This window comes from Chionomys nivalis, chromosome 10 (genome assembly GCF_950005125.1).
Source record: "Chionomys nivalis chromosome 10, mChiNiv1.1, whole genome shotgun sequence".
Classification (NCBI taxonomy): Eukaryota; Metazoa; Chordata; class Mammalia; order Rodentia; family Cricetidae; genus Chionomys; species Chionomys nivalis.
The window spans coordinates 57,872,186-57,890,412 of NC_080095.1; the positions used below are offsets into that span (position 1 = coordinate 57,872,186).

Sequence of the window (18,227 nt, forward strand, 5' to 3'; positions counted from 1 at the left end):
ATCACGGGAGGTGGGGCGAGCGCTCCTGGGTGGCCTCCCTCTGTGGAGAGAAACAAACTGCACGTGTCACCCGGCGCCGCCCGGGCCACTCGCGGTCCGCTCACACCGCCCAGTCCGGGCGACGCCGGCGTGCGCCTCGGGATCCTGGAGGCACGGAAGACGCTCGCTGACGTCACTCCCGAGCGCGCCAATCCCGGGCGCCGGGGGGCGGGCTCTCGGATTTGAATTCCAGCGCTGCTGCTGTCTGTGGCGCGGAAGCGAGCCCCGCAGGGCAGCGTAGCTCGCACGCGTCCGTGGCCCTGCGGTCACGCGTGTCGCCCCTGCCGGGGCTTCCTCCCTGGGCTCGGGGCCGAGCGGTCGCCACGGCCTGGTGCTGCTGCCTTCGCCCAGGTAGGTCGGCTGGGTCCCCGCCGTCCCCTCCCGCCCCCGCCGAGGCCACGATCACGCAGGGTTCGCACAGCCGCACGCCGCCCTCGCTGCCGTGGACGTGGGTTCGAAACGCAGGAGTAGCCGGGAGGCCGTCTCGTCGTCTGCGGGCCGCTTGTGCTGACTTAGCATTAAATCCCGTGCTTGCTGCAGGCGTAGACGTGAGAAAAACCGAGGACGGGAAGCCCCTCATCCTGCTCCTAAAGCATAGGACTGCTTGCGTCAGGTGCACTGGTGGTCGTTGTTTTGTTCCGGGACGGGGTTTCTCTGTAGCCCTGGCTGTCCTGGAACTCACTCAGTGGACCAGCCTGACCTTGAACTCAGAGACCTGCCTGCCTCTGCCTTCCCGGGTCCTGGGATAAAAGCGCGCTTCGCCACCCCCCACCCCCGCTTGTTTGTATTTTTGAGGTTTTTATTTTAATTGCATTTCTCCCTTCCCCTTCTTCCCCCCCAACCCTCCTTTATGCACCTCCCTACTCTCTTTGAAATTAAGTAGTTCCTTTTTCGCCAGTCACAGTTGCATACGTATATGTATGTACTTTTATATCCCTAGATGTAACCTGCGGAGTCCCTGTAATGTTAAGTGTGTGTGTGTTTTCAGGGCCGACCTATTGTTGTTGTTGTTGTTGTTTTACGGGTTTCTTGAGTGTTTATTCTCCTAAGCCCATGCCTTCGATTTTTTTTTTCTTTAAAACGTGGCTATAATGCTGGAAAAATTTAAAGTCGTTTTTGGTTTTTTTTTTGTTTTGTTTTGTTTTGGTTTTTGTTGGTTTTTCGAGACAGGGTTTCTCTGTGGTTTTGGAGCCTGTCCTGGAACTAGCTCTTGTAGACCAGGCTGGTCTCGAACTCACAGAGATCCGCCTGCCTCTGCCTCCCAAGTGCTGGGATTAAAGGCGTGCGCCACCACCGCCCGACAAAAGTCGTTTTTGTAGTTGGGTACATAGAATTGAGTTTTATAAAAGTGCTGTCACGGGGACAGCACGGCCCTGCCAGTTAGGATGTCCCTGCAAGATTTGTCTTTCGAATACGCTCGTTTTATCCACACAAACATTTCTTTTGATATCGTGCTAATATAAAAATTAAACAGACATCTCCTCAAGCGGCAACAGTTTGGGCAGAAGTGCTACTGCAGGGGTCTACTGGGGAATCTCTTGTGGTGAGGAAGTGTGCGCGTGGAGCTAGCTCTCTTAGGGCTCGAGCTTGGGCTTGATTCACTAGCAGGTCAGTAGCATCTTGGGGACCATTAGCATATCTGCCCTGTCCTGGACCTGCTTCTGAACTTCCGGGTGGCGTTGTTTTCTTTTTGCCACCACTGTTTCAAGGTGCACAAATCAGCTTACCGTCACCTTGACTTGTGGTTTGCTCATTGTTACTGCAGGTTAAGTGTTTGAACCTAGCGCCCTCCAGGCCAGGCAGGCTGCTAGCATCTGTCACTGCCTTGTAGCCCTGTAGCCTCCTGCTTTACCCTTTTTTTTTTGGAAAAGTTTAGGATCTGTTGTTGACCTGACTCTGTAACCCCCTTTGAGGCCTGGGACTTAAGATCCTTCTGCTGTGTAAATATTTAGCTAGGACTTTGAGCCTGTGTTTCAGGCCAACTTTTATCCGTCCTGGAAATCTCTTTTTGTTGGTATAGATTGGGCTTGTTTTCAGCTTACTTGCAATTTTTATTTGAGGCCGTTCATCAGGCAGATGATGAGGTTAGGTCACCTTGACTCTGCCAGTTTCCCCTGCGGCTCTACAGTCTATCCGGTTTTTCTTTCTGAGAGTGTCTTTTTTTTTTTTTTTTTTTTTTTTTTTTTTTTTGATTTTTCGACACAGGGTTTCTCCATAGCTTTTGGTTCCTGTCCTGGAACTAGCTCTTGTAGACCAGGCTGGCCTCGAACTCACAGAGATCCGCCTGCCTCTGCCTCCCGAGTGCCTGAGAGTGTCTGTTCACTGGTATTGTTAGTGGATATTACTAACCCCACTAGGGCTGTAGCTCCGTGGTTATATGCCTAGCATGCCTGAGGCCCTAGGTTCAATCTCTAGCAATGCTAAAATAGATACATTAATGAATAAAGCATATTAATTCATAGTTGTTGAGCAAACATTTGTGAGAAAATTACAATGGCTTTTCTGTCACCGGGCCAGACTTACAAGATAGATTTGTCAGCTGTTGAAAATACTTTGACTAGCAAGGTGTGGTGGTGCAGACCTTTAGTCCCAAGCCCTAGAAGGCAGAATCTGAGTTTGAGGCTGGCTTGTTCTACAGAACAAGTTCCAGACACGCAGAGAAACACTCCCTCAAAAACAACAAAAACAGGAAGAAAATAAAGAAAAAAAAATACTTCTCTATTCTCTCCTTATAATAAATTGTTAGATAAAGTGGGATTTTTTTGTATATGAATTTTCAAGTTGCTTATTCACTTTTTGAGAAAAAGAATGATATCCTTTGATCTAATTGCTTTAGTAATTACTTTTAGAGACAAGGTTTCATAGCCCAGGCTGGCCTTGAAGTTTCTGTTTTGTTTGAGCCTTCCGAGTGCTAGGATATGGTGTATGCACCACCATGCCTCATATGTATTGGTATTTCCCATGATAGCTCTTTGCCATTTAGATGATGTAAAAAGTTAATAGAATAAATTCAGTAGTAAGAGATGCTGTAAGTCTTGACTAGTAAGTTCCAGGTACCTAGGATTGAAATATTAATTTTCCAAGTATTACCACAATGCATAGTTCTACACTTGGAATTTTTATTTCTATTTATGGAACATACAATTTCCATGTAAGAAGAAAGCCAGGTGTGGTAATAAGTGCTTGTAATTCCTGTACCAAGGGGACTGGAGAGATGGCTCAGAGGTTAAGAGCACTGGCTGCTCTTCCAGAGGTCCTGAGTTCAATTCCCAGCAACCACATGGTGGCTCACAACCATCTGTGCTGAGATCTGGCGCCCTCCTCTGGCGTGCGGGCATACATCGAGGGAGAATGTTGTATACATAATAAATAAATAAATCTTAAAAAAAAAAATTCCTGTACCAAGATGACGAGGGCAGGGAGAGCTCAAGGTTGGTGCCAGCCTGGACTATAAAGCAAGAATGTGTTCGAAAAAAGAAAGAAAAAATAAGTTTAAGACCATAAATATTTAAATAATTTTTCTAAAAATTCTAAATAGTAGTACACTTAAAGAATGATAAATTAAAATTCTTCCTTTATTAAAAGTTTTTAACTAAAAATCTTACAATTTAAATATTCTAAAATATGATAGAGCCAGATTATTTATATGACATGGGTCTATCAGTATTCATTAGAGGCATTGTCGCTGCTGCCTGAAAATTGTAAAGTGCATAAAGGGAAGTATCAGTTAACTTTTTTTTTGTTTGTTTTTTTGTTTTTTTGAGACAAGGTTTCTCTGTAGCTTGGGAGCCTCTTCAGGAACTAGCTCTTGTGGACCAGGTTGGCCTTGAACTCACAAAGATCTGCCTGCCTCTGCCCCGCTTGCCCCCCCACCCCTCGTGCTGGGATTAAAGGCATGTGCCACCACCACCACCACCGGTGCCTGGCTAGTTAATTTATTTTTTGTATCTTTATGTAGTCCCTAATGCAGATGTCATTCCCTTTTTATGCAAATACTGGATTGGAATCTTGGAGACTTGGTGTTTGAATGCATTTCACTGCTGCAGTGGAAAGCTTGTAGAGTATGCTCAAGGTCCTGAGTTTGTTTTCTAGCATCAGAATCAAAAATGGACAGGGAACCTCTTCCTGGGTGGCTCTAAAATCCCTTAAAGAAACACAGTCCCATAGCTGTCAGGTAAATTTCAAAAACAGATATTTGATATTTTTAAGTCAGAACTTGGGGATATTAACTAAGTTATTTGTTGAATGGTGCCTTTTTTTCCTTTTTTTTTGTAAGTAGGCAGTTTTAAATGCTAAACTGCTTTTCTCTTGAAAAAATGATGAAAATTGTAATTTAATAAAAACATTAACGATTAGTCTGATTTGTGAGTTATAAATTATCCAGTGTTGATAAGAACCAATTAAACTTTTTTAATGGTATAATTTTGTTACAGAAAATCAGTGTATTTAAGAATTACCAGACAATATAAAAAGTTGATTTTATTACAGGTTTCTCTGGACTCCTGTTGAAGTTCTGCCTGGAAATTTGTATTCATTGACTTTTCCATGAGAAGAATTTTGTTGCCACTGCCTTATCAAGATGAACATAACATATTTGAACAATTCAGGAATTCATTTGTCTTCTGGGAAATCTCAAAGAAAAAATATGCCTGAAGACGCAGTCTTTATTGACAACATTCCTTCAAACACACTTACTCCTGTAAAAGAATTGGCGAAATATCGGAAGTCCTCTCTAAAACTGAATGGTCATAATAAGAATCAGTTATTAGAAATGGCAACTTCCAACAATAAAAAGAAATGTCACTCCACCATGCTAACAGAGGCTACCCTTTCAAACAGCTATCCTGATATCAGTGTTATAAAGTGCAATGTGGATGGATTAAGAAACGAAATGAACTATGAAACACCAAGAAAAATCTTTCAAAGAATGAAAGAAAAAATACAGCATGACAAAGAACAAGCATCAAGCAGCAGTAGCATGTTGGGACCACCACAGTGTGAACATAAGAAAGTCTTCACTTCTAACAGAGATAAGAAAATTCAGTTGCAACAAACCTACCTCTGTGAGGAAAAAGAAAAATCATCCCAATCCAATAATACTTCATTAGGAGGTTAGTTTAATTTCGTGTGGATTTAAAACAATGTCTTTTTTACTGTTTAATGTATTAAACACTTTTAAGTTCTTGGGATAGCATAATGAAGAGAGTACCAAAATGTCTGCTCACATTCTGGAGAACTTTTTTTTTGTGTTTTGAGACACGGTTTCTCTGTATAACAGTCCTGGCTGTCCTGGAACTAGCTCTTGTAGACCAGGCTGGCCTCGAACTCACAGATCTGCTTCTCTCATTCTAACTTTAAAAGTAATTTTTTTTGGTACAATAGAAGAGAAAAAACATGGGGGAGAAAAGGAGCCAGGCACAGTGGCAAATTCCAGCACTGAAGAGGGTGTAAGGAGCATTGCTTTGTGTTGTTTAGTACTAGCCTGGATTATCGGGCTATATAGTGGACTATCTTGGACTACTGAGCTATATAATGAAACTTTGTCTCAGAAAACATTGAAAGGTGTAGTAAAAGACAATGGGTATGAGTGAAAGCTGTGCTATAGTCAGAATAAGCTTCAATGAGAAGATGAGATTTTAGGTGCACAGGTTTGTGAGGTAATAGATGCCTATCAGAACAACTACCTAAATTTAGGGACTAACGAGTTTAGTGCATCCTGAGTGAAGGGGGCATTATAGATAAGAAAGTCACTGAGGAAAATGAGCCCAAGAGAAACCTGTCTAGAGAGAGAGGTGGGGGGGGGGTGGAGGAAGGGAAAGAAAGAGTATGTGTTATGATAGGAATAATTGTTGATTTGATAGCGTGGTCTAGAAAAACAGAGAAGGGAAAAATGGAAACCTCCCTCCCTTCCCCTGGGGATTAAGTCTGAAGCCTCACCTACTTTATGTAAACACTGTCACTAGCCTTGTGAAAGTTTTGTTTTTGATAAGGTCTTGCTGTGGAACCCAGGCCAACCTGAACTTGAGAGATTCTTACCTTAGTCTTTTTTTTTTTTTTTTTTTTTTTTTTGGTTTTTTGAGACAGGGTTTCTCTGTGGTTTTTTGGAGTCTGTCCTGGAACTAGCTCTTGTAGACCAGGTTGGCCTCGAACTCACAGAGATCCGCCTGCCTCTGCCTCCCGAGTGCTGGGATTAAAGGCCTGCGCCACCACCGCCCGGCTCTTACCTTAGTCTTTTAAGTGCTAAATTGCAGGTATTGCTACCAGGCCTAAGAGAGGTAAGTCTATGGCCTCAAACTCACAGAGATCCACCTGCCTCTACCTCCTGAGTGCTGAGATTAAAGGTTTGAGTCACCTCCACTCAGCTTCTTCTTTTTTTTTTTTTCAGTTACTTCGAACTATTGTTAAATGTTCTAGATAGTTACCAGTGGGCAGTAAGAACTCTGAACCATCACTTGTAATAAGTGGGTGGTGATGCATGCTTTTAATCTCAGACCTCAGAGGTAGGTTTGGTGCTAGCCTGGCCTACATAGTAAGTATAATCAGACCTACATAGAAAGACCCTGTCTTTCTAAAAAAAAAAAAAACAGGCTGGGTGGTGGTGGAGCACACCTTTAATCTCAGCATTTAGGAGGCAGAGGCAGGCTGATCTCTGAGGCAAGCCTAGACTACAGGGCAAGTTCCAGGACAGCCAGGAATGTTAGACAGAGAAACCCTGTTTTGGGAAGAAAAACAAAACAAAAACTAGAGACACTTACATTGAGCATGGGGGATAGGGGCATTCCTAATCTCAATTTTTAATATAAATAGTTTAAAACAACTTTTTTCCATAGGATGTTTCTATAAATTTTGTTTTTTGTATTTTTGACAGAGCTTCCAATTCTGAATCGAGAACAAGAAAGTGTTAAAGCTTCAAACATCTCAAGCAAGGCATTAACTAGAGCTCAGTTTGCTAGACAAGTTCTTCATTCAAAAGAGAAAACTGTTAAAGCCACTGTGTCCAAAAAGGACACTGTTAATTCTACTTATGAAAAGCTTGGAAATACAGGCATTAAGACTGTGAGTTCTGACTGTGTTCCTATTCGGGATCATAGCCCCTTGATGACTTCTGGGAGTGATGTGTCAACAGAAGGGACTGCAAAAGAGGATATTTTAGAACAAAATAAAAAATCGAGTTCTAGAGGAACGACTCGTCATTCCATGGAAAATACATGTGAAATCATACTTGCAAGTCCAAGACTTAATCTAAAAATACCTGACCTGTCTCAAAGAAAGGTTACAAAGCTTGAAGCTGTTGCAAGTGAAGTTAAAAAATACCAGGTAGGAAGACATTTAAGGCACTGCTTATTTCTGTTTTAATTGTCCCCTTATCTAAACCCTCGTTATAGTTTCTCATTTTATTCAACTATGAGCCTAGTGAAAATGTGAATGGGCTGAAAGTAAGGTAACTCAGTCATTAATTCTTGTCTTCTCTGTTAATAGTTGTAAATTTCAACTATTTACTTACTGTAAGATATGAATGCTGACATTGCTACTACTTCTATTCTTATGACTTTTGAGGTATTATTAACAACATTTGAAAAAGAAAGGAATTTTAACAGCTAAAGAGTTGAGAATTTTCAGACTGGACAAAGGGCTCAGAAGTTAGAAGCACTTGTTGTTCTTCCAGAGGTCCTGAGTTCAATTCCCAGCATGGTAGCTTACAACCATCTATAATGAGACCTGGTGCCCTCTTATGGCATGCAGGTGTACATGCATAGAACACTGAATACATAATAAATAAATAAATCTTTTTTAAAAAATAAAAAAAAATAGAATTGAGAATTTTCCTGATAAAAAGTTATATGGGATGAGTAATTAAAAAATTTAAAGCATTAAATTATGTTACATTAAGATGAATTTTTTTAAGGAAATGTAATATCAGTTCAAGAAAAAAATAAAACCATGTATAAACCCCAGGCTTAATCTTCCAGCACTGAAAAAAGGAAAAGGACAATGTAAAATTCCCAACTGTTAAAAGTATGTCTATTAACTTTTAAGTAGATGATAGTGAGTATCAAATTGAGATGGTATTTAATTCTATCTTAAATTTTAAAAATGAAGTAGTTGCTGTTTTATATCTTAGTATGTTTGCTAGAAATTGTTTCATTTACAAATATTTAAATTTAATGAATATTGACTTATAATATATGAAGAAAGTTTGAAAAGGTATCTAGATTTCCTAGTACTTCATCTCTACCATGCTGTTTACACCAGTTACCATAAGAACTTCAAGCCTTCCAGGACTCATATTCATAGGTACTTTTGTATATTCCCTAACTCTGACATAGTCTCTCCCATTCTTAGGTCTTCATTATACTGTGTCCTTTTCAACTTCAGAGATATAGATCATCAGTATTCTGTTATCTATGTTCTAGGAACATTTTTTAACTTGTGCTAACTGAAATGGGCCTTATACAAACAACCTCCCTGATTTCTTTTTCTTTTTTTCTGTTTTTTTTGAGACAGGGTTTCTGTTTCTAACGGTCTTGGCTGTTCTGGAACTCCCTTTGTAGATCACCAGGGTGGTCTCGAACTCACAGAGATCCCCCGCTTCTGCCTACCTAGTGCTGGGATTAGAGGCATGCGATATCACCACTCAGCGATTTCTGTTTCTTTAATGATCTCTCTTTTACATTTATCATCTACTCAAGCCTTATTTATATCTCATTATTGCTAGTGCATGTACCAGATTCTCAATGCAGATGCATCACATATTACTATCATTCCCCTTCACTAATCGTTATACCTGCCTCATGCTCGATATTCTGACACCACTAAGTCAGCCATTAGTTCATTACATTCCCTTGTACTCATTGCTCTTTTCATCCCCTGCAGGTTCCTGTGGTCCACCATTATAACCATTATATATCAACTCTCAGATCCATGCCTTTTTTCTAGTTCACCCTCTCCACATCATTAATCATGGAGGAGTCTTACTTACTTACATTTCTTCTTGCTTACCCCTTTCAAGGAATCATGCTTTTTTTTTTTTTTTTTTTTTTTTGATTTTCGAGACAGGGTTTCTCCGTAGCTTTTGGTTCCTGTCCTGGAACTAGCTCTTGTAGACCAGGCTGGACTCGAACTCCCAGAGATCCGCCTGCCTCTGTCTCCCGAGTGCTGGGATTAAAGGTGTGCGCCACCACTGCCCGGCCCGAATCATGCTTTTCTGCTACCTGTTTAGGGCTTTTTAGCCTGTTCTTTGATTAGAAAATCTTATATGGCACCACTATACACCTTTATTATTCATAGTAACTATGTGTATATTTGTTTGGGTACCATCTCCTTTCTTCTTGCATCTATTTCCTCCCAGTATGCTCTCACATACAGGCAGTGTTTATAATTGTATTCAATTTATTTCTTGTCAAATCTCAAATGTCTAGAACAGTGCCTATAGCTCAACTGTTTGGTGACAGTATATTTTAAATAAGTAGAATAGCACAAGATTCTAGAATTTGACTTGTAACCCATCAATTTCTCTAGTCATATATTACAGGAAAGTTATTTAGATTTATTTTGTAATTTCTTTTTCGGTAAAACGGAGATGGTGCTTGCTTCCTCGAGTTGTAAAGATAACATGAACTAGTGAGCCTAAGGTGCACTGCGGAACGCTTTCTCATGTTTCCTGTTGCCTGCTGGTATATCCACGTGTGATGAAAATAGCGTCGATCCTAGTCCTCTAACCGCTTTTTCAGTTCTGGAGATCAAACCCAGGGGCTTGTGCTATATTACTGAGCTACATGTCCAAAATACTTATATTTTAAAAGAATAATTAAGAATGCCATACCAAACACCATCCGTCCATTTTAGCGTCTTTTCCTGGTTCAGTTTAAACTCACCAAGGAACTTGTCTTTAAATATGATTGCGTACGTTCATTTAAAGTGAATGACACTCGTTAGTTGTTGTATTAAGGCTTTAGTTCTCTTCAGAAACACTTAAATTATGTATGTTACTAAATTATTATGAACTTAAGGGTTTTTTTTTTCTTTTTTCTTTCTTTTTTTTTTTCTTTTTGAGACAGGGTTTCTCAGTAGCTATGAAGCCAGTCCTGGAACTTGTTCTGTAGACCAGGCTGGCCTCCAACTGATAGAGATCAGCTTGCCTCTACCTCCCGAGTGCTGGGATTAAAGACATGTGCCACCACTGCCCGGCCAAACTATAAATGTTTTTATTGTCAGTGTTCATAGAAAATTTTATATTTTAATGATATTTTGCTTACACTAAAATCATTTTCTGAGCTACTCAGCTGTTTGCTTTGGAATAGAATGGTATTGCATGTTTATTACCAGCTGTGACCTTCATGGTATATAGAAACTGAAAATATAGCTCTAAGTCAGTTTAACAAATATATAGTTAATGGGGGGGGGGAGTTATATAATTGGCATTTTTTTTGTTCCTTCAAAATTGCTGTGTTTTCTAAAAGATTTGATGGTTTAGTGTATATGTTACAATTCTCCCTTAGGTTAAGTCATTTTGTATGAGTATTTGAAATGCAGATCTTTCTGCATTATAGGCAAACAGTATAGTATAACTTCATGTACATGTCTATTTTTTATTTCATCCAGTACAATACTTTTAAGAATTACTGTTTAAAATGGTCTGGTTCTTAGATAATGATAGGTACTAAAAAAAAAAAAACTAGGATTACTTCGGGTTTTTCTTGTAGTTCAGATTTTTCTAATGTTTAATGCTAATTTTATCATTCTGCATGCAAGTAGCATAAGAAATATGTTCTTTGTTTTATGCTTGATTAGGTAGTCCAGCTACAGGAATGGATGATTAAAGTCATCAATAATAACACAGCTATATGCATAGAAGGAAAGCTGGTGTAAGTATAACATTTCAGTGTTCTTTTCTAATATTTAAATTGGTTTTATGTATGTGGTCAGCAACAAATAGCATATTCCTACAAAACACATTCTCATGAGGTTATAAGCTGAAGGCAAAAGCACAACATGATGTCAATTCCTTGCTAGTTGTCCGATGTAAATTATTGATCCATGAAAGGATCAAAATTATTTAAAGCTGTCAAGTAGTTCCATATTAAGTAACTGATACTTTTTGGTTTTCCCACAAGTGAAAGCATTGTCAGACAAATAGGCTAACTCAGCTACTGTTCTCCTTTTGAGAATCAGTTGCTCCATAGTAAAACGACTGTGGTAAAATAATATAGAGTATCCTGGTTTCTAAGGTTGAATATGTAGAATCTTGTTGCCTATCTTATTCCCTTTTCCATAGTGTTCAAGATGCAACATAGATTGCCTTTGTGAATCCAGTTAATGTTGCTTACTGCCAATGTAACTTGAAGGACTTACTTATAATCTGTGAGGCTCAATTTCTTCATTAGTGCAATAATAATAATATGGCCTAATATTGTGGGAAGACTTTTCCTGGTTTGAGAGTATTTCATATAGCTGAGGTTGGCCTTACACTACTATGTGCTTGAGCAAGACATTCAACTTATGCTCAGTGGTCAGCATTGTGGTAAATAGTGTCAAGAGTTAAATGAGTTAATATTTACAGTATTAAAGAGCAATGCCTTTTAGAGTTTGATTTAAATGCTGAATAAAACTGTGGGCCATGGTGGCACACATCTTTAATCCCTACTCCACAGGCAGAGGCAGGTGCCTCCATATGAGTTTTAGACCAGCCTGGTCTACATAGTTCTAGGACAGCTGGAGCTAAATAGAGAGACCATATCTCAACAGCAGCAAGCCAAAAAAATAAAATGAAAATAAAAAATATGCGCCGGGCAGTGGTGGCGCACACCTTTAATCCCAGCACTTGGGAGGCAGAGGCAGGCGGATCTCTGTGAGTTCGAGGCTAGCCTGGTCTACAAGAGCTAGTTCCAGGACAGGAACCAAAAGCTATGGAGAAACCCTGTCTTGAAAATCCAAAAATAAATAAATAAATAAATAAAAATATGCACGCACACGCTTATGCGCATGCTCACACACAAAACCAAATATATATTAAATAAAACAAAAAAGAGTCAAAGGTAAATAAGTATTAAGGTATGAGTTTAATCCCATTTGATTTAATTGAGAGAACTTCCTTATAACTCATGTATATGTATGTTTATTATCCAGTGAATGAAGACTGCTCAGCACTTATCTAATAGATCTTCATATTTGGTTCTGATTTTATATTTATCATTAGTTTCCTTAAAGAAGTATGAAGAAGAGGTTTCTGGGTCGGTAATTTGCAACTTTATTTTTTTCCCAGCTAGAAGCTCTTTACAAAATAAAAGGTAAAAACATTTGCCTTTGTGTTCATGATTAAGAAAAGACAAAGACCCCTCAAAATTACCTGATCTACTTGACATTTCTGAACATGGGGTAGGAGAGAGGGACTAGAAGCGCACATGTCATCTGTAGTCACAGGTACTCAGAGGACGTAAAAGTCTGAGGCGATCCTGGGTAACATAGTAAGACTCAGGAGCCAGCAAGATGGCTCGGAGGGCAAAGGTGCCTGCTGCCAGGTTGGACAACCTTAGCTTGATCCTTGGGTCCCATATGTTGTAAATAAAGAACTGATTCCCAGAAGCTGTCTCTTGATTCCATATGAATTCTATGTCATACATACACTAAATAAAAATGTGAAAAACAAAACAAGACCCCATCTGAATAAATCAAAATAATTTTTCTGGGGAAAAAAGGTCAACACAGTGAGGAAAAGGGATTCCAAATTTCTTTGAAAGTTTAGTAGCTGTTAAGCTGAAGTTTCAAATATTGCCAGCAACAAACATTTAATGACAGTTGGTTTCTGTTTCCATGGTAATGCTGCATTTTATATTAGATACATAGATTGATTGGCCACAATATATACTCGAAGGATCAATTCGCCAGGCAGTTGAGTTCTGTACTGGCTAGCCCTCAAGTGTTTTGTAATTAGATTAGGAATGCTGTAATTGTTGTGATAGCTAAAAGTACAAAATTAGTACTTCCTTTTTGATGGGTAATATTATGATTTCATCTCACTACGAAACCCTAGTTGTCATGGCCTCAAACTTGGAATGACCTTCCTGAATTTACCTACCAAGTGCTGCGATTATATATAACTGGCTCAAAATCATTACTTTATTATAATTTTTTGTGTGCTGCTATATGTATATACAGCTTCTGGTTAAGTGCAAATATGTTGACCTTAATAAATTTATTCTTTTTTCCCTAGAGATATGACTGATGTTTATTGGCATAGTAATGTAATTGTAGAGCGAATTAAACACAATGAACTTAGGACATTATCGGGGAACATTTATATATTAAAAGGATTAATAGACCGGATTTCCATGAAAGAAGCAGGTAAATGGGTTCCTTAGTTAATCTTTCCATAGCTTCTCCTTTTTCTTAAATAAATACCTGTTGGTGGAGGCTGTTTGTTCATTCCCAGATGCTCAGACCTGAAATAATCACTCAGAAACTATATCATTTACAATACTGGTTGGCTAATAGCATAAGCTTATTTCCAACTTGCTCTTATATCCTAAACTAACCTATCTCCATTAATCTGTGCATCACCACGAGATCATGGCTTACATTTGGGGGGCTCTGGCAGAGGTGTCTGTCTCCTGCAATGGCCACATGGCTTCTCTTGGCTCCACCTACTCTCTTCCTCTATCTGCTTGGAACTCCTCCTGCCTTGCCCTATTCTGCTAATTCACTGACCAAAACAGCTTTATTCATTAACCAATAAAAGCAACACATAGACAGAAGGACCTTCCTCACCCAAACACCCAAGCTCATGAACTGACCCTAACCCTTGTAATGTCCCATATACCTCACTACCTTTATTACCCTTTTCAGTAAATTCCTAGTGCTAACTTTTCCTGGCATGCTGTGGACAATGGTCTTGTAACCTTAAAGATTTGTCACTTGTATTGGTTTAATAAAATGCTGATTGGCAAGTATAGGCAGTAAGTATAGGTGGGGCAACCAGAACAGGAGCATTCTGGAAAGAGGAAAGGCTCATTCTGCAGTGGTCACCCAGCTGCAGAGGAAACAAGATGAGAATGCCTTACTGATAAAGGTACCAAGTCATGTGGCTTTCACAGATAAGAATTATAGGTTAATGTAAGATGTAAGAGTTAGTTAATAAAGCCTGAGCTAATAGACCAATCAGTTTATAATTAATGTAGACCTCTGTGTATTTATTTGGGACTGAACGACTGTGGGACTGGGCAGGACATAAACCTCTGCCAACAAATGGTGCTAATGTGGACGACTACATCCACATAAAACCTGAGAGAGCTTGCAAAGTAATTCTAGACACAGAAAGAACAGAGTTAAGCATGGCTTCTTGGTAAGAGCCTTTTTTCAGGTGAGCTCTGTTTTCTAGAGGCAAGTGCATCTCATCTAAGAGAGGCTTCCTGACTTAGCTTTAGCTGTAAAAACCTCGCAGCTCTTTTAGGAGGCCCCACCACCAAATAATTAAATGGTGTTTGTGAATAGCTGATAGCATGCTTCTTGATAGTGGCAGGGATCTTGAAACTCCATAGAGTTGTGGCAGTAAACATGGCTCCCACCAGTACCACATCCATGAAGCTAGGCTCAGAAATCTAAGGAATGAGGTGGATAATACTGTCAAAGCCACGGCTTTAATCCTAGCCATATCACTTTGCAAATTAGAGTCATGTGGTCAGAAAAAGAGAGATATACAGTAAAAATAGATTCAGATGAAAAAACCTCTAAACGGTTTACAGTGTCTTTAAAAATAATTATATGTAGGCTTGGGAGAGAAAAGAAAAAGAATAAAGTCCTTAAAAAAAGAAAAAGAGTAGTTGGGTGTAGTAACATACCTTTAATCCCAGCACTTAGGAGACAGAGGCAGGTGGATCTCTGGGAGTTCAAGGACAGCCTAGTCTACAGAGAGTTCCAGGACAGCCAAAGATACACAGAGAAATCTAACTCAAAAAACCAAAAATTAAAAATAAAAATAAAAGACACAGTTTAAAATAAAGCCACATAAAGATGGAAAATACATAGTCTGGATACTGCATTAACTTTGTTAACTGTGTTAACTTTGAATTGTTTGATGGCTGAGGAAGGAGCAAAAGCTGCTAAAAGACGTTTGATTATAAATGCTGCTGGATTAATCTAACATATATATTTTGAAAATGCCTTGACTTCAAAATTTGAGTCAAAAGATATGCTACTTTGGAGAAGAGGTTTTGCTTTTGTTTCCGCAGGAAATGAGAAGCTGTGGATTCATTCTGGTTTAAGAAAAATCAGGTTTGATCAAAGAAGACCCCCTAAAAAAATCTTTGATAGGAGCTAATGGCCCAGATGATTCAACATTTCAGAGGACCTCTGTTGGAGTGTCTTCTGAGTTCTACATTCAGAACAGCCTCAAGACTGCTGGCTGAGATGATCGAGCCTCACAAAATATTTCAGTCAGGAATTGACCATAATCCTAAATTTTCTTTAGGCCCCCATAAGATTATCAGCACCCTCAATCAGCAGGAAGTAACCTGGAACACTATGCCCACATTCCCAAAAAATGGATTATGGATATTTTTCTTTGTTTAGAGTGTTGGTTACAAGTTGTTATGGATAATAGTCAGGAAGACAACTAAACAAATGAGATTAAAGGTTTTTTTTGGGGGGGGGGAACCAAAAGGGGGAAGTGCTGTGGGACAGTGATCTTGTACCCTTAAAGATTTGTCACTTCTACTGGTTTAATAAAATGCTGATGGTCAGTAGCCAGACAGAAAGTATAGGCAGGGCAATCAGAACAGGAGAATTCTGGGAAGAGGAAAAGCTTAGTCTGTAGTTGTCACCCACATGCAGAGCAAAATGAGAATGCCTCACTGATAAAGGTAACAAGCCACGTGGCTAACACAGACAAGAATTATGGGTTAATGTAAAATATAAGGGTTAATTAATAAGAAAGCCTGAGCTGATAGGCCAACCAGTTTATAATTAATGTAGACCTCTTTATGTTTATTTGGGACTGAATGGCTGTGGGACTTGGAGGGACAGAAATCTGCCAACACTGGCAGTTCAGTGTTGCTGGTCTTCTTTTACAAAAAGCCCAACAGGCTTTTCATTTCCCTGTTTCTAATATTCAAATTCCATATTGCTATGACTCTTTCCCCCAGGTTCCCAGAACTTGGCTTCCTAGTTCAGTAGAATTTCTCAGCTACACCCTTTTAAATTACTGTCCTCTCCTTTTCGCCCATGAAAATTCTTACCCAGTTTTTTTGTAACAACAGTCCAGCAAAGAATTTTTACCTCCTGGCTTCACTTTCTCTTACACGCTAGATATCAACTATGTATGGTGGGACTTCCGTTTGCTTTACTGATGGGTCTTCAGCATCTCCAGCAGTGCTTGACATAGTAGAGCAAGTATGCATTTCTTGACTGACACTGACCTGGAGATACCTCCTCAAAATTTTAGGCTTTTGGATCATTTTTTTTCTTTTGTAAATTAAAATATTTATGTATTTATTTTGCTTTTTGTTAAATAGGATATCCCTGTTATCTCATAAGAAAATTTATGTTTGGATTCCCCCAAAATTGGAAGGAACTCATTGATAATTTTCTAGAACAATTAAGGTAAAGTGTCCTTAACATTTTTTAAAATCAGCTTTATCAAGGTATAAGTTATGTTCCCTAAAATGTACTCACTTTAGATACAGAAAATAATGGTCCTTTTCACATGTATGTGCTTCTGTAACCAATGTAAACTGGTTTTAGTTTGTTGGGGTTTTGTGTTTATTCCTAGTTTTGAAGTTTTTTTTAATAATCAGGTGTTTTAGAAATCATAATGCTTTATTAGAATTTCTGACATGTTGAGTAAGTTGAGAAAGAAAATAAAATCCTAGCCATATTTTAAGAATTCTTCAATCACCTGCCCTTGGATGGCACGTAGTTGTCAAATATTAGTTTGAAGTTCTTGATTAATTTTTCTCCATTAACTTTCAGTAGTTTTTGAATGTCACATGCTGTTAGCAGACATTGAGAGAAAAAAAAATTATTAATTGTTCTTTGGGAGCCAGTAGGAGATACAGAGCTTTAAATTTTACCCAAGTCCAAGTAACTTATAGTAGGAATTGAGGCTGATTTTTCCTGGAAAGAACCAGATGGTATTTTTCTTTCTTTTTTTTAATATTAAATCTACAATATTCTGTCTGCTTGTATGCCTGCAGGCCAGAAGAGGGCACCAGACCTCATTGTAGATGGTTGTGAGCCACCATGTGATTGCTAGGAATTGAACTCAGAACCTTTGGAAGAGCAGGCAATGCTTTTAACCTCTGAGCCATCTGTCCAGCCCCCCAGATGGTATTTTTCCAAACATGTTACTTTTCTCAACCACTCAATTCTGTATTTTTAACAGAGAAGCAACTATAGGTAGTGTAAATTGAATGAGCATGGCTGTGTTTCAGTGAACATTATTTACAAAAATAGGCAACTGCCCAACAGTGTTTAATTCTGGCCTCACACTTGCTAGGTAAGTGTTCTACCACTGGTAGATCTTTATCCTGTGGTTTTCTTAAATAAAATCTGCTTAAATAATTGTTTTGTTTCTTGAGTGCTCGTTTGTTTTAAGAAGGGTCTCATGTAACAGGTTAGCTTCAATATGTAGCTCAGACTGTACTTGAACTCCTTAATTATCCTATTATTCATGGTTGAGCTTTTCAGTTTTTTTGAGAAGCAATATTAGAGAAAAAAAAATAACGCAATTGTTTTAGGGCTGGAGAAAAGGACAGGAATAAGACCAGACAGAAAACTGCAAGAGTTCATGAAAAACAAAAATCAATGAAAAATGATGCAGAAGATACACAAACAGATGTCCTCCTAAAAGCCAGCAACACTTATGACCTTACTGATGATACCTTGGGTATGTTTGAATTTTTCTTTGTTGCGACAGTGGTAGAGTCTTACATGAGCTTAACACTGTTTGTTGTATATAATATAGACTGGTGCTCTTTGAGTAAATAATACCTTGAAATTTCTGCCTTTTCACTACTTTACAGACTGCTGCTCATCATAATTATTCCTTTTATTTCATGGGATAATACTTTAATCACAATGCCAAAACCCCAATAAGTATACCAATAAAGGATTATATTGAGGCTACCAGCGATCATTTAGTAGAGATAAACATCTATATTTGTGTTCGTGGAGGAACTGGCATAAATTCCAGACTG

At 38.9% G+C, this 18,227-nt stretch overlaps 1 protein-coding gene across 1 annotated transcript in view; it reads left to right on the forward strand.

Moving 5' to 3' along the window:
* The first annotated feature begins 265 nt into the window (after window positions 1–265).
* Mis18bp1 (MIS18 binding protein 1) overlaps window positions 266–18,227 on the forward strand; it is a 34,958-nt gene continuing 16,996 nt past the window's right edge. The window contains exons 1-7 of the mRNA XM_057782894.1: window positions 266–390; window positions 4,528–5,150; window positions 6,908–7,356; window positions 10,831–10,904; window positions 13,250–13,380; window positions 16,545–16,632; window positions 17,769–17,917. Of these exons, the coding sequence (XP_057638877.1) occupies window positions 4,619–5,150; window positions 6,908–7,356; window positions 10,831–10,904; window positions 13,250–13,380; window positions 16,545–16,632; window positions 17,769–17,917 (1,423 nt within the window). The 5' untranslated portion in view covers window positions 266–390; window positions 4,528–4,618. The remainder of the gene's footprint in view (window positions 391–4,527; window positions 5,151–6,907; window positions 7,357–10,830; window positions 10,905–13,249; window positions 13,381–16,544; window positions 16,633–17,768; window positions 17,918–18,227) is intronic.